Source organism: Hypanus sabinus, chromosome 3, assembly GCF_030144855.1.
Source record: "Hypanus sabinus isolate sHypSab1 chromosome 3, sHypSab1.hap1, whole genome shotgun sequence".
In the NCBI taxonomy this organism is placed as follows: Eukaryota; Metazoa; Chordata; class Chondrichthyes; order Myliobatiformes; family Dasyatidae; genus Hypanus; species Hypanus sabinus.
In genome coordinates, this window is record NC_082708.1 from 132,000,998 (window position 1) to 132,016,812 (window position 15,815).

The following is a 15,815-nucleotide window of genomic DNA, read 5'->3' on the forward strand; positions in this document are numbered from 1 at the left end:
ATGGTCTTTGCAGTTTGCCAGTAGCCTTAATAGCACTGTTACAAAGTATGAAATAGGTTCAAAGACATCTAGCTTAATAACAAATAAGAAGTTAAAAGTTTGGAGAAAGAAAAAGCTGGTAAAATACATTAAATAGTTTGACATGTTGTAATGGAAATGATAATGCAGCACTTAATCATAATTTGACTCAGATATGTAGTTTGTGGAACAGAAATTATATTTGATTAGTTTATTATTGTTTTGAGTTTTTGGTTGACAGGATGGATAGGGGGAATCAGTGAATGTCCTTGAATTTGAATTTTAAGGTACAGTGCTAAATGTGGTGCAACATTAGGACATAGAAGATGGGGGTTTGATGACCACAAAACAAAGTAGAAATTAATTGTTTTGAGTTGGCAGCTGTACCTATCAGGACGTTTCATCTCCACCTTTGAAGAAATTGAGGAGATCGACTGCAATATATTGAATTGGAGCAAAAACTTGCAGATGCTGGAAATCCAAAACCAACAAAAGTGCTGGAAACACTAGGCAGTGTCAGCGGGGAGAGAAGCAGCACGAATAATTCAAGATTGGATTTATTTGAGCTTAAATAACAAGATAATTGTGTTTTAAATTGCAGAGGGCTGAAGAAAACATGGATTGGCATATATAAAAGTAACAAAGGTTTAAAATAAAATGGACAGAAACAGGAAAGGCATTTCCTTGGATAAGGAAGAAATAAAGAGCTTAAATGTATGGTTACATTAACCCTGATGTATGGTTACATTAATGCTGATAACAGGCAGAAGATGAATTGCTGACAATTAAGTATATGTTCAGAATCGTAGGAGCACTGTCAAAGGTCAAAGACAGGTGGGAGTGGAGTGAAGAATTAAAGTGACAGGAGCCTGGAAGCTCAAAATCACTCGTGTATTGAATAAAGTTTTCTGCAAGGTTTTTCTACTGGTTTCTCCAGTAGAAAAAAAACACATTTTGAGCATCAAGTGCAGTACACTAAATTAGAAGAGGTGCAGGTGAATTGCTGGTTCACTTGGAAGCTTTTATGGGTCCCTGGATTGTAGAAAGGGAAGATTTAAAAGTGCAGGTGTTACATTTCTTGCGTGGGAAAGTGAAGTAGTTGGTAGAGATGAAATAGTGGAAGAATGATCTTATTTGATCTGAAATGAAATGGGAAAGAATGCTGTGCCTGTTAATGGAATCATGTTAAGAGGAGGCAGAAGTTAAGGAGACCGATACTTTGGCTATGGAGGCTGGTGGGATGGAAGGTGAAGAAGACAAGGGGAACCTTATGCTGTGATGAGAACAGAAATGCTAAGAAATAGAGAGACTATTAAGAACCCTTTCTACTAGTAGAGGGAAAGCCATGGTTGAGGAAAAGGGCAGACATTTTGAAAGTACTGGTGGAATTTCTTCAAAAAAACAAGTGCAACAGAACAGGAACACTGAAGAGATTGGAATGGAGTCCTTAAAAGATGTAGTGAGAGAGGAGGTGGCTTTGAGATTGTTGAGAGTTGATCAGAAAAACATCATTCCATCTATCAGGCCAAGAGATCATCATCATTGTTAGGGCCACGATTGTTCCCCTAGATTACACTTGGTCTTGAAGAAAGTGAACGGAGTTGAAGGAGTTAATCCAGGCCATGTAGAGTGATGGTCGAAAAGGGACTGGTTTGACCTCTGTTTTAGAAGGAAATGAAGTGTTAAGAGTTCAAGCAGGTGTAGGATGTAGTTGTAGAGAGTTTAGATGTCATTTGTAATGACGAGCTGGACTATGCCAAAACAGCAGAAACTATCAAAGGTATACGGACAGACAGACTTTATTGATCACAAGGGTATATATCTGTAAGTGGGAAGTGACTAGACAAGGGGCAAAAGAAAAAGGTTAAAATGGAATTAAGTAAATTTTGTGTGACAAGAGCATGCTAAATCAGTGAGTCTAGGAAGATGGCCCTGCTATGGATCTTGAGGAAGAAGTAGGCAGTGTGGAATTGCCAAACAATAAGACTGAAAGCTACAGAAGAAAGATTTTCTGATCTTCAATGGGATTGTGGCACAATGGGAAGTATGAGAAAGTGTTGGAAAATTGGGTTTTTGAGGGAGGAGATTTTTTGGGAGTTTCATGCATAACTAACTTGATTAGGAAGGTATGAAGAGAATCAGTGAGCAAGATGTTTGATGTACTCTACATGAACTGAGTAAGGCTTTACTTGTATAGCGGGGTGGGAAAAAATAAAAGCCAAAGGAGAGTGGATTGATTTTACATGCTTAACTTTGGAGGAAGGGTTAAGAATACAGAATTAAATAGGTGGTTTAGTCATTTGGGCTGAAAGATGGCCAGTAGAATTAACTGCAGTGAGTAATGGCCAAAAACTCTAAAGCCAGCAGGACAGGTTTAAAGTTAAATTGAAAAGGCATGCAGGGTACTGTCTTAACCATATGTGGGACAGCATAAAAGTGGGGAGACAGCCTATATAGGAAACTGGTGAATAATTGTGTGGGGTTATTGACTGGGTTATGTCTTGGTATAAGTATTGTCTGGTCACTGAAATAGAGGAAAGATATGATTGTACCAGGTAGATCTCCTCTGCACACTTTACAGATATGACTAAAACTGGAATACTGTAGTTACAAAGATTGGGTTTACTCAGATTATTTTCTTTGGAACAGGAAGCTCTTAATTGAAGCACATAAAATTAAGGAGACTTGACTTCAGGCAGTACAGCCCTTTTGTTTAAGATCAAAATTTTGTTCCATATTTTCTATCTTGAAAAATTTAGCAATAGTTTATTCATTTCTGTACCTTGTTTATTTTGATATATTTGAGTAGAAAGTTGATGTAGGTGTCTGCAATTTCTTTATACATAGGTAGTTCAAGGAAGGAAATAACTGAACATTGGGAATGGATGGAACATAATCTATTACAGACACTTTCAATCTTTGAGAATGAAAATGACATCACTACATTTGTTAAGGGTAAAATACAGGTTAGTGATTTAAAACAATATTAAAACAAAATATGAGAGCATATAAATAATAAGTAATTGAATAGTAATGAAATTGAGGATTTATGCTGCTATATTTAAATAAGAGTAGATATACGCATTTTAACTACAGGTCCAGGAATAAAATGCCCTTTGAAAGTATTTGAAACAATCACTTGTATATATCAATTCGGTGTGAAAAGATAAACAACTGAATTAATTTGTAAAATATTTCTAATAGAACATTATTTACTGAGCTTGCTGTTCATTTTCCTTTTGATTTTAGGGTATAATTGCAGAATATAATAAAAATAATGATGTAAAGGAGGATGATGACACAGATAAGTTTAAGGAAGCTATTTTGAAGTTTCGTAAGCTCTTTGGGATGCCAGAGGAGGAAAAGCTGGTTAACTACTATTCTTGCAGTTATTGGAAAGGTCGGGTTCCACGGCAGGGATGGATGTATCTGAGTATCAACCATCTCTGCTTTTACTCATTTTTGCTGGGCAAAGAAGGTATAGTATTCTTCGGCAGTTTATCTTCAATTTAGGGAGTGTGGATGGGCTCAGGTTATAATTCATATTATTGGGTGTTGTACTTTTAACAATTTTAATATAAATATAAATCTTGCTTTCTTCACCTCATTCCTAACAATCCATCCACTTACAGAATGCTGGTGAATCTTACGAGGCTTGGATTATTCAAGGAGTTGTGTAATGCTTGAATTGAAACATCAATTTAATTTGCACATGTAAATAAAAACATGATCTGATTTTAAAAATTAGAATAAGGTTTTGTGATCTGGATTAAGGACTATATTGTGATTAATTGCTTTTCTTGCAGAATATCTGTTCAGCAGAATGTTTTCCCCATTCTTAAACTTTAATCATATCTCTTAAATTTACAAAATGATATGAAATCAGTCAGTGCAGTTATTTAAGTTTGTAAAGCAGGATTAATGGAAAAGCTTTAATTTTTTTAATGTGTCAAAGGTCAATGTTTCCTAAGTAGAATGACTGATTACAGATAACTTAGGACAAGAATAGATAAAGATATACAGTATTTGGATGAAATGTGATAATATGATCAATGTCAAGGCAAGAAGTCATAAAGTGAATCATTTTACATTTGAAAACTTTTCATGGAACATATACTAGAAAATACAATGGATTCCAGTTAATTGGCCCAGTTAAGCGGCTGCCACAATAAACTGAAGTAAGCAAAACAATTCTGACTTGTCTTCTGGCTTTTTCTCTTGCCAACTGTCAGTGACAAAAATCACTGCTTTCTGAATGCAAACATGTGGCAAGTGACACTATTTAAAAACAGTTTGCTCTAAGCATGGTGTAGTGCCTATTAGCTATATGACATGCACATGACTTACGCTCATTAGAAAATGTTCAGCAACAGTCACCTGCCCCAATTAAGTGGCTTATTATCCAAAATAAACGATGGAAATTCCAGCTATTTTTGCAATTTGCTTTTGTTCGTTAAGAGTTGTCATGAATAAGCAGCTGCCCTGATTAACTGGAATCCACTGTACTTGTTTTGCAGTTAAATCAACTGTATTTTTTTCCTATTTCTATTGCACAAGAAGGTTAACTATAAAATTAAATATATTGTTACACTACTTGTATTGTGACATAGGCCCTGAATGGTGGAACTTTACATAATGTTCACTCATGATGTTTTGTTCTTTTGACTCCGAAGAACTGATATTTTGGGAATTTCATGCTGCTTTTATGTGCAGTCAATCAAGTGACAGAGAATGAATTTCCACACAGTTTTGACAGAACAGTAATGAACTATAGATGTGATTATTTCTTCCTGTTCATAATACATGAAGGTATTTGGGAAATAGAATTTGTTTTATAGTCTCCTTGTAGTTCTGGTTTGGAACAATGAAAATGATCTGAGTGTCTCACCTTCTTCTAGCCAAGTTAGTGATCCGATGGGCAGATGTTATCCAGCTGGAGAAGAATGCCACACTGCTCTTTCCTGAAATGATCAAAGTGAGCACAAGATGTAGTGAGCACATTTTCACTGTCTTCCTCAATATCGGTGAAACCTTTAAACTGATGGAGCAACTAGCCAACATTGCTATGAGGCAGCTTCTTGATAATGAAGGCTTTGAAGAAGATAGATCACTTCCAAAACTAAAGAAGAAGTCTCCTCAAAAAGTTTCTGTTTTAAAACGGTTAGTAGCTTGGAAATTTAATATGGAAGTTCATATTAAATACAAAATTGAACATTAATTGAGTATTATCTATGATAACTTGTGTTTTTATACTATTGGTTATTTTATTTAATATGGTGTGCTACATTTTTAAAGTCGGGAACTCTAATGAATCTATTTTAATATTCAAATAAAGGGATCTTGATGCCAGGGCAAAAAGTGAGCGGTACAGGGCTCTATTCCGGCTTCCTAAAGACGAGCGTCTGGATGGGCACACAGACTGCACTCTTTGGACACCGTTCAGTAAAATGCACGTTGTGGGCCAGATGTTTGTTTCTAATAATTACATCTGCTTCACCAGTAAAGAGGAAAACCTGTGCAGTCTTATCATTCCTCTCAGAGAGGTGTGTATGAACTAAAGATGTTAACATTTATGCATATGATGGAATATTCTGCAAGATTCTAACTAGATTTTGTTTTTCCTACAAACATTCTGTTCTTATTTATGTTAGAATCATTTATGAATTTTCAAATCAGGAAACTAATTGGATATGGCTCAGGCCTGTCCTCACACTGGTATATTCACATTTGCAGTATGTAAAATTGCAGCAAGAACTGGACATTGTTTTCCTTAAGTTTAACAGTCATTTACTGTGGTATTCTGTCAGGAAATGGTTAGTTGAGTATTTTTATTTTTATTTTACTTATAAATATAGCATGGTGACGGCCTTCTGGCCCAACAAGCCTGCTCTGTCCATTTACACCCCATATGACCAATTAACTTACTAACTAACCCATACATCTTTGTAATGTAGGAGGAAACTGGAGCACTAGGGGTATCCCACGTGGTCACGGGGAGAATATATAAACTCCTTACAGACAGTGGCACCAATTGAAGCCGGGTTGTGGACATTGTAAGAGTGTGGCACTGACTGCTAGGCTACAATGCCACCCCGCAAAGCAACATCGCTATTTTTTTTCCCATTAATTTCTTCACAATTTTAGCTTCGGTTTCTTGTATTTCCATTTAAGTGCACATGTTATCATTAATTGTGCTTTATTTTGAGTAATTATATATTTCAATAATTCTTCAATGTAAACAGGGGAAATTAAAGGAAATGCCAGGCCAAATCATTTGATAGCTTTTATGTAATAATAGATTCTGCAGTGGACAGATGAGCTTCATTTGTTCACTACAACCTTGAATAAAAGCAGAGATGGAGTGTTGCCCCTACCGCAATATATCTTGCAGCTGTAAAACAGAAAATGTTGATGGGTGACTGTGATATGTGAAATGTCCTCCCAGAGTTAGAAATGTTGACATGCTTAAATCATCAGGTTAGATTATTATTCCCATTGATTTTATTGTTCATGTGGGATAAAATTATGTTCTAGGTTCTAAACTTTTCCCACAATGAGGAAATGTGGACAATTCAAAGCTCCTGTTCAGTATTCTTGTAACTGTTAGCATTATAGATCAATGAAGATGATCTGTGCTTGTTAAAACTAGATATGTGGTGCAGAGCTTTGGCAATGTTGACTTTTCTAGTTCTGTTATAAACTAGGGTACAGAAGAGTATTAAGAAAGGTATCACTGAAGTTATAGACTTCTGAACTTAATTTTGTGTCCGATGCAAAATACCTCACAGAATTGCAAGAATTTAACATGAGTGCCACTGTAATCTGTTTGATATGCCCTTATGTCAATTAATCTCTGAACAATAGCAATAATCGCTGTGACCCCTGTTTAGAAAATCCATCCACCAATAAATTTGCCTTAATTTTGAACTGTACTTCTTTGCAATGAAACAATACAATTAAATATTTAATTAAATCCTTGGATGTGTGTTGGCACAATGCAAATTTAAATAGCAAAAGATCTGAAAGGTAATTCATCTGAACTTAGACCTCCATAGAGCTAAAATTCTTAGTACACAAACTTGCTGACGAAAAGCTAATTTGATTAGTGTTAAATGTTAGTGATGAACTGCTGGTTTTCAGCTATTCACTTGAATGTGATGCACCTTAAAGAATATGTTTCCCCCCCCCCTTAGGTCACAATTGTGGAAAAAGCGGACAGCTCAAGTGTACTTCCAAGTCCATTATCTATCAGCACAAAGAACAGGATGACTTTCTTTTTTGCCAATCTCAAAGATCGAGATTTCCTGGTTCAAAGAATTTCTGACTTCCTGCAGCAAACAACATCGAAAATATATTCTGACAAAGAAATGACAGGAAGTCTCAACTCTGATGAAGAGGTATGCAGAATTAAATCCGAGCTAGTCTAAGAAACTGATAAACTCAGGCAGACTAAAATTTCTTAACCGCCTCAAATGGTTAAAGGGATGTAGGAGAGTATTTACAGATTATTTTAAAGGGAAGATATTTTGAAATCAGTCCTTGACGATACACCATTTCAAAATATTTAGAACTTTAATCATTTAGGATTTTGTGATCAAAATTATAGCCATGTATATGATAACTTAAAACTATTGAATAGCTATAGTCTGTCAATCTATGTATGAAATAAAATTTTCTGATTTGTTTGAATGGGATAAACCTTGTTGGCTGGAACTGGAGGCAAAGGTGAAGGCATGCTTTAATTTTATTTCTACGTTTTTTAAATGTGTTTTGACTAGCTTTTTAAAAATGTTGAATTTGACTTCAATTGTAATATGAGGGGTGATTGATAAGTTTGTGGCCTAAGGTAGGAGTCAATTTTAGAAAACCTAGCACTTTTATTTTTCAACATAGTCCCCTCCTACATTTACACACTTAGTCCAGCGGGTGTGGAGCGTACAGATCTTGGACCTCCAGAAAGTGTCCACAGCAGGGGTGATTGATAAGTTTGTGGCCTAAGGTAAAAGAAGGTGAGTTATACAACTCTCATTGTGTGCGCATGCAGGTCAACTCTGAGTGATTATGTAGAAAGTTTGAAGTTAATCACTCATCGTGGTGATTGATAAGTTCATGGCCTAAGGCAGAAGGAGATGAGTTATTAACTTCAAAATTTCTGCATAATCACTCAACGAGTTGACCTGCATGTGCATGTAATGACAAAAAATTAAATTCACATTGTGCTTAACAAAAGACAAGCTCTTTCCTTCTTTTAAAGTCTGTCAGATGCATTCCAAACTTAGACCCAACATAATGCTACCTGGGACCAGTCACCTTGAGGTCTTGCTACTCATCTGGAGTGTGTGAAGTGCTAGTGAGCTTGGCACGTTGCAGCTGGACCAGATGATTGCAGGTGACTGAGACTCTTCACCAGGACTGGAAAGGAAGGGGAAAAGAAGCCCGGATAAAGTGGGACGGGGGAGGGGGAAGGAATACAAGCTGGCAAACCACGGTAGAAACCAGGTGAAGGGGAACATGGTGGGGGGGGGGGGAATGAAGTGAAGAACTGGGAGGTGATGAGGGGAAAGGGTAGAGAGCTGAAGAAGAAGGCATCTGAAAGGAGAGGAAAGTGGACCTTGGAAAGAGAAGAGGAAGAGGGAGACCAGAGGGAGGTGAGGGGAAGGGAAGGAGTATGAAGGGATCCAGAATGGAAAATGATGAAAAAGAGAAGGGGGAGTGGGTAGGAATTACCTGGTTAGAGAAATGAATGTTCAAGCTGTCATGAGACCCTTTGCACATTCTTATCTAGTGAGCAGCTTATTCTGAGATGTATATTTATAATTTACTTTCAGTCTAATTCCTTTGTTGAGATCCATTTTAACTTTAAGATGAGAATTTCACTGTTCATTTCTCTTCAAGGACTAATAAGGGATTTAAATGAAATGAATCTTGGGATACAGTTTCATAAACTGATCTAGACTGGAATTCTCATTCCAGGAAATAGTAAATACTTGTGGACATCTGGAAAGGAAATCAAATTGAATTTTATACCACTGCACTGTGTTTGATTAAAGCATAAATCAAACTCGTCAATTTTATTGGATGTGTAGTTTTCTGCAAGTGGCTTTCAAAATCGTACAACTAATACCATGGTTACCTGCGTACTTTTAGACATGTTAGATGATTTGCTACTTGGGTCTTGATAATTGAAGTTGATATTTTATTTAGGCAGAGGTGAAAGGCCAGAACATAAATTTTTACTGAGATTTTTTAAGCAGTGTAACATTAGATCACTAGTTTATTCAAAAGATTTTTAAAAATACTTTTTAATGATTGGCAACACTTTCTGGAAACAATCAGGGTTTATTTGACCAGCATGATTTACCACCAGAATATGACTGTTTGCCTTGCAGGTATTTTCAAGACAAAGCAGTATTGTTTCAAGTAGCCCACAGAGAAGTCTCAGCTTCACCTCAGATATAAATGAAGAACGGCAGTTCATTTTCAATGGGAACAGTACACCAATAGCAACACAGACACTAATGACAATGTATCGTCGAAAATCGCCTGAAGAGTTCAATCCTAAAGTGGTACAAGCTGTTTATTAATGTATCCCTGTTATTAAATACTGCTTTGAGTTAATCTGAATTTATTTATGTAGTTTAGTTTATTCATTTTAATCCATGGAAATAAGTGGTTTAAAAATAATTCAAACTCTTAATAGTGTTACATGCAAGGCAAGATCTGGTTGAAGAAGTTTTTATTTGTGCATAAAAGTTTTTCTCATTCATTTTTTAAGGCTTTTCCAACTAAAACACTTTTGAGCAATTAAATTTAGAGCAACCATGTTCTGGCCAGAAGTGTCACAGAAACAATTGTTGTGCTCATTTAAAAGCAGCGTGCTTATAAATTAAAAATAACCTCACCCCTCTCCACCAAAACATGCACTTGTGCAGACATAATTCACCTTCACTGTGTATTGTGATGTAGTCTTGAAATCATTACTTCATAGCAGTGAAAAGAAATTATGTTACAGTAATAATGTTCCAGTTTTGAGGCTTTTTTTATAGATGGCGCTTACTTCTGACCCTTGGTATGTTAGGAAATGCATAACAATATTTTAAGGGAATTTGGACCTATTATCAACTAGCACTTTAAAAAGTGAGCATCTTGTTAAAATTGTATTTCCTGCAGAATTATTAATGTTAATTTAGCAAATGACATGTTTTGCTCACTGTGGCATCCACCATTCAGACTTGGAAATGCCAGTAATGGCCGGGAGTGAGAATGAAATAATCTCATTACTTCAAGTTAGGAACTATTTGGAATGAAGAATTTGAAGGTATCAGCAATCATTTTGAATGTTACCTTTGGTCCCCATTGGACAGTTGGCTCTCACCTATGGTTGCACGTGACACTGGCCACACACCAGTACACCAGTTCAACAGGTGGGTTAAACCAAGTGAGGGTAGCTGGTGGATCTCATACCCACTGAGCTAGGGACGTGCCTATCGGCTCCGGTGGATTGAGTGGTTGAGATCTACACCAAGATCCAACGGCCAGGAAGGTGGTTCTGCAAAGCTGTGTGGAGAGCGAAGGGAGTGACGAGGCACAGAAGAAGCCATGGCCATCCACTGCAACTGGGGAAGATCGCGGTTGTGACATTTGCTCATCCCACTGGACCTGGACGCCTGAGGTTGAGAGAGTGGTGGTGCTCCAGTGCAACAGCTTTTCCCACTTTAAAAGTTGACCATGACCAGTTTCCTATAATTGTCCGATGCATTGAGCAGCCACTAGTAGTATTGGTAGTGTTCTAATAGGTACTGTATTTCTTTTTTTAATACATTTTTAACTATTTCCATGAAACTTAGGCTAATTGGGGCATCCACATAATTGAGCCAAAATGTACAGGTCCTGATGTGTCCCAATTTACTGGAATGCACTATACTATTAAAAATAGCCAGTGCTAATTTGTGGCTTTTATCTATTGATAGAATATTATTTAAAAATAATGCATTATTTTATATGAGCATTATATGCTCAGAAATTTGATTATTGATGATTATACTATGCTTGTCAATAATTAGGCAAAGGAACTAATGAAAGAACAGAGTTGGAAAAATCATTTTGCTGAATACGGACGTGGAGTGTGTATGTATCGCACAGAGAAGACACAGGAACTTGTACTGAAGGGCATTCCAGAAAGCATGAGAGGAGAACTTTGGCTATTGTTCTCAGGTGTGTAAAGACAGAAGTTTGCTTCTACAGGGAACTTGTCGTGTTGCAAACTATCAAAATTGTCATAATTTAAGCAGAAGTAAATGTATTAGGGACTAGTTGTATTGCTGTAGAGTTTTTGAACTGTTGCTCATCTTGACAATAAGAAATCCCTGAATTCTGAATGTCTGACTTATGACACCCCTTACATGTGAACAAACTTCCACGTTAATAAAGTCGGACATATGAAAACACGATTGTTCATACAGTCAACAGAACTCACTGATTCTTCACCTCCCCTCATAATTGTTTCTTCTTATATGTTTTTGGTGTTATTCACTACATACCATAGAGGTATGGTTACCATAATGGGTGTCTTCTCTGTGTATCTTCTGACTTTTGAACAAAATTGACCTATGGACTTCTATAAAAACGGAACCCAGAAAATCGCCGGATATTCTAATATTAAATAATATTGTATATGAGGTTTGAATTTTAGCTTTTAGCAATAATTAGTAAAACACCCCAGAACACTTCATTTTATTTCTGTTAAATACACCAATAAAACTCTATGGAAATACATTTTGTAATGGCAGCCATCAAAATACAGACCCAGTGTAAATTACCCATGAACCATATATGTCTGGGGATAATGCCGTACATTAATCCATGAAATGGGGGAAAGTACAGTGGTGATTATTATCATTATTGCTATTTGCTAAGTTTTTAGTAACTAGAAATGCCCATATACTGCTAAGGATAATAACCAAAATCCCATCCCCAAGTACTTAGTTGCAGTTTTAATATCAGGCCAACTAGCAAATATCATTCTGACTATGATTTCCTAATTGGTAATATGCAGAGTTTTGAATTCTGCCCATCTTTCTTTACCTCTCCACCATTCCTATAGTTCTTTGTCCAGCTTAAAAGGCATAATTTGAGGAATAGAGGCTTGGTTAATAGCATCCTGGGGGAAAAATAACATTTGTTTATTCGATATAATTTAGAATATCCTCCTTGTCACAGGTGCCATTAATGAGATGGCCACACATCCTGGATATTACTCTGATTTGGTGGAGAAATCCATTGGAAAATATAACCTAGCCACAGAAGAAATAGAGCGGGATTTACACCGCTCTCTTCCTGAGCATCCAGCATTTCAGAATGAAATGGGAATCGGTGCTTTGCGGAGAGTACTCACTGCCTATGCTTTCCGAAATCCCAATATTGGATATTGCCAGGTAAATATTATTGTAGTATTTGAACTTGGAAAACTAGTAACAAAATCAGTGCTGTTTAATTTGCTCAAAATGCTGGTGTGTAAATACATTCTACTCTTTGAGAAAGGCGGGAAGCAGAAGAAAGGGAATTATAGGCCAGTTAGCCTGACTTCAATGGTTGGAAAGATGTTAAGAGTCAAGAGTCAATTGTTAAGAATGAGGTTTCAGGGTACTTGGAGGCACAAAATAAAGTAGGCCAAATTCAGCAAGGTTTCCTAAAGGAAATCTCTTGGAATTCTTTGAGGAAATAACAAACAGGATAGTCCAAGGTGAATTGATGGAAGTTGCTTATTTGGTTTTTCAGTAGGACTTTGTCAAGGTGCCGCATGTCAGATTGCTTAGCATGTTAGGAGTTCATGGTATTGCAGGACAGATGCTTGCATGGATAGAGCAGTGGCTGATTTGCAGGAGGCAAAGAGTGGGAATAAATGGAGCCTTTTCTGATTGTCTGCTGGTGATTAATGGTGTTCCGCAGGGTTTTTTCACTTGTTTATCGGTGATTTTTGATGTCAGAATTGATGGCTTCATGGCCAGGTTTGCAGATCATACAAGATAGGTAGAGGGGCAGGTTGTGTTAAAGAAACAGGAAAGCTGCAGAAGGACTTGGAGAGATTAGGAGAATCTCTCTAAGTAGAAGATAGAATACAGTGTTGGGAAATGTATGGTCATGCACTTTGGTAGAAGGAACAGAAGTATAGACTATTTTCTAAACTTGGGAAAATTCAAAAGTCTGAGGTGCAGAGGGACTTGGGAGTCCTCATGTAGGATTTCCTAAAGGTTAACTTGCAGCTTGAGTCAGTGGTGAGGAAGGGAATTGTGATGTTAGCATTGATTTTGTGAGGACGAGAATATAAAAACAAAAATATAATGCTGAGGCTTTGTAAGGAGTGGTGAGGTATTGAGAGCAGGAGGTAAGGGGGAGTGATGGGGCAAGAACTGAAGGGATGGGTCTTCTGAAAAGAAAGTGTATAAGGAAGGTACAATGGGGAGGGGAGGGGGAAATAGGAGCCAGCAGTAGGAATATGTGAATGATCCAGTGCACCCCTCTCATTTTTTTCCTCTTTATTTCTTTAATAACAGATGCCATAATCTGCAACCTTTTTTTTGTCTCCACCTGTCAATTCCCAGTCCCTGCCACCTTCTTAAACAGGAGATTCTGCAGATGCTGGAAATCTTGAGTAATACACACACAAAACATTAAAGAACTCAGCAAGTCAGGCAACATCTATGGAGGGGAATAAACATCATGTTTTGAGCTGAGACCTTTCATCAGGACTGGAAGTGAAGGGGGCAGGTGACAGAGTAAGAAGTTTGGGGGAGGGGGGAATGTAAGTTGGCAGGTGGTAGATGAGAGGCTGAGAGAGGATTGGTGGAAGCCCTAAAGGGTGGAAGGAGGAATCTAATGGAAGACAGTGGATTATGAAAGAATGAGGAGGAGGAGGGAAACCAGAGGGAAAACAGGAATTAGCAGAATCTCCCAGGGGCCATTAATTCGACTTCCCATTCTGAATCTAGCGAGAGTGAATATTTTGGTTTGGTGACCACTTCCCTGCATTTGCAGAACTTCAATATCAGCAGTGTTTATTAGCTTTACAGTTTTTCAATGTGTCAGCTTCAAGAGCCAACCTGGGAAGGCATAATTTATAACTGCATGTACATCCATGATTGCACCCATAACAGAGGGTAAAGACAAGAAAATCTTGAATTAGGATTTTCCATGTGAAGAAACATTTATCTAATATAAAGTAGATGATCTTAAAATAATCTTATGGTTGGACATAGCAAGAATGATTTTCAGTTATGTGGGTATTTGAGGAGCTTTTACGAAGCAGTACTACTAAGGAAGATACAATTGTCATTTTGTTGAATGTTCAGTGTCTGGAGGCACACTTCTTTCTCCCCCACTGAATAACAATCGGTCTTTCCATTTCCACATTCCAATCCATCCATATCTAACAATAGGAAGGGCTTTCTGGCCCTTTTGTCCAAATCACATGGTGCTCTGATCTTTCTGTACCTCAACAACTCCCTAATCCTAGAAGGCATTGCAACAGCAATATAAAGGTTATTATTAAACTATTTCAAAGATACACTGGCTACAGAAAGACCATTTCCATTTATAGGATCTATTGGTCACCATCTATTCTTTTAATAAATCTCTGATTTCCTTGCTTAAAAATTGTTGATGTTTAGAACAATGACTGACACTAGCCAGCTAGCCCAGTATCAGAGATGAAAGAAGTGAGTGTAAAGAAGATTGTGAGGAATTGTTCATTTCATGAAGTAAAGAATATTAGGAGCTGAATACATCTACTCTTAATATATGTAATGTCATGAAAATAATTACATTGCCTACATCAGTAATTTCATGCTAGAAGTCAAATGTTTATTATTTTCATATAAGGGACAAAGATTTATAGATGTTTTACATGCATACAGTTAAAGATATAGAATATCCTATAATTATTTGGGTAGAAACTAAGAATAGGAAAAGTCAGTACAAACTGAATAGTATTTCATAGAAAATTAGCTGCTTTGTAAAATTCTGATTTTAATTATTGGTAAACTTGTCTTAATAAGTTTCCAAGAATTCAAAAAAATTGCTGAGCATCCTTTAGCATTTTTAATTGGTTTTAAAGTGAAATAGGTTGTGTGCTTATTACCAAACAATGTCTGTGTGTGCAGGCAATGAACATTGTCACTTCAGTTTTGCTACTATATGCAAAAGAGGAGGAAGCGTTCTGGTTGTTGGTAGCACTCTGTGAACGGATGTTGCCTGACTACTATAACACCAGAGTGGTTGGTAAGTATTGTGCACTTGCCTAAAGAGCCCAGCTAAATCTTGATAGTAAAGCTTGCAATTTTTCATGTTAAACTTTTGCAAATTGTGAAAATAAGGAGACATTGAATACATTTGGGCTGATTAATCACTTACAACCTCATAATTTTATATTTTACTTCAGGAATAAGTGTAATCCCAATACTAAATAGATGTTAATAGTCCCAACATTATTTAGTTTTACAATATACATCTATACAGTTGAATGACTAAACTTGAAAAATAAAACTAAGTTTAACATGGGAAAAGGTCCTTGAAGTTCAATGGCATTATCTTCACCTAAGTGCTTGAAAGGAGCTTAGTGAATACTAGTGAAAATGTCAAAATTAATTATTCAACATTATAGATTTGTAGTCACTTGGAATATTAGGACAATTTCAAGGGCATTTCTGAATATCCTATTTTTCCCTGATCTTGTTAAGCGGCAAAAGATGTGATCAGTACATTTTATATTGTGTTTACTCTTGAGTAAATTGTATATAGGT

At 36.7% G+C, this 15,815-nt stretch overlaps 1 protein-coding gene across 4 annotated transcripts in view; it reads left to right on the forward strand.

The window, feature by feature from the left end:
- tbc1d9 (TBC1 domain family, member 9 (with GRAM domain)) overlaps positions 1-15,815 on the forward strand; it is a 63,116-nt gene that overhangs the window by 17,085 nt on the left and 30,216 nt on the right. For all 4 annotated transcript variants that reach the window (XM_059965155.1, XM_059965157.1, XM_059965156.1 and 1 more), the window contains exons 3-11: positions 2,866-2,984; positions 3,268-3,496; positions 4,917-5,178; positions 5,354-5,561; positions 7,212-7,415; positions 9,408-9,584; positions 11,082-11,232; positions 12,238-12,452; positions 15,177-15,294. In XM_059965155.1, the coding sequence (XP_059821138.1) occupies positions 2,866-2,984; positions 3,268-3,496; positions 4,917-5,178; positions 5,354-5,561; positions 7,212-7,415; positions 9,408-9,584; positions 11,082-11,232; positions 12,238-12,452; positions 15,177-15,294 (1,683 nt within the window). The remainder of the gene's footprint in view (positions 1-2,865; positions 2,985-3,267; positions 3,497-4,916; positions 5,179-5,353; positions 5,562-7,211; positions 7,416-9,407; positions 9,585-11,081; positions 11,233-12,237; positions 12,453-15,176; positions 15,295-15,815) is intronic.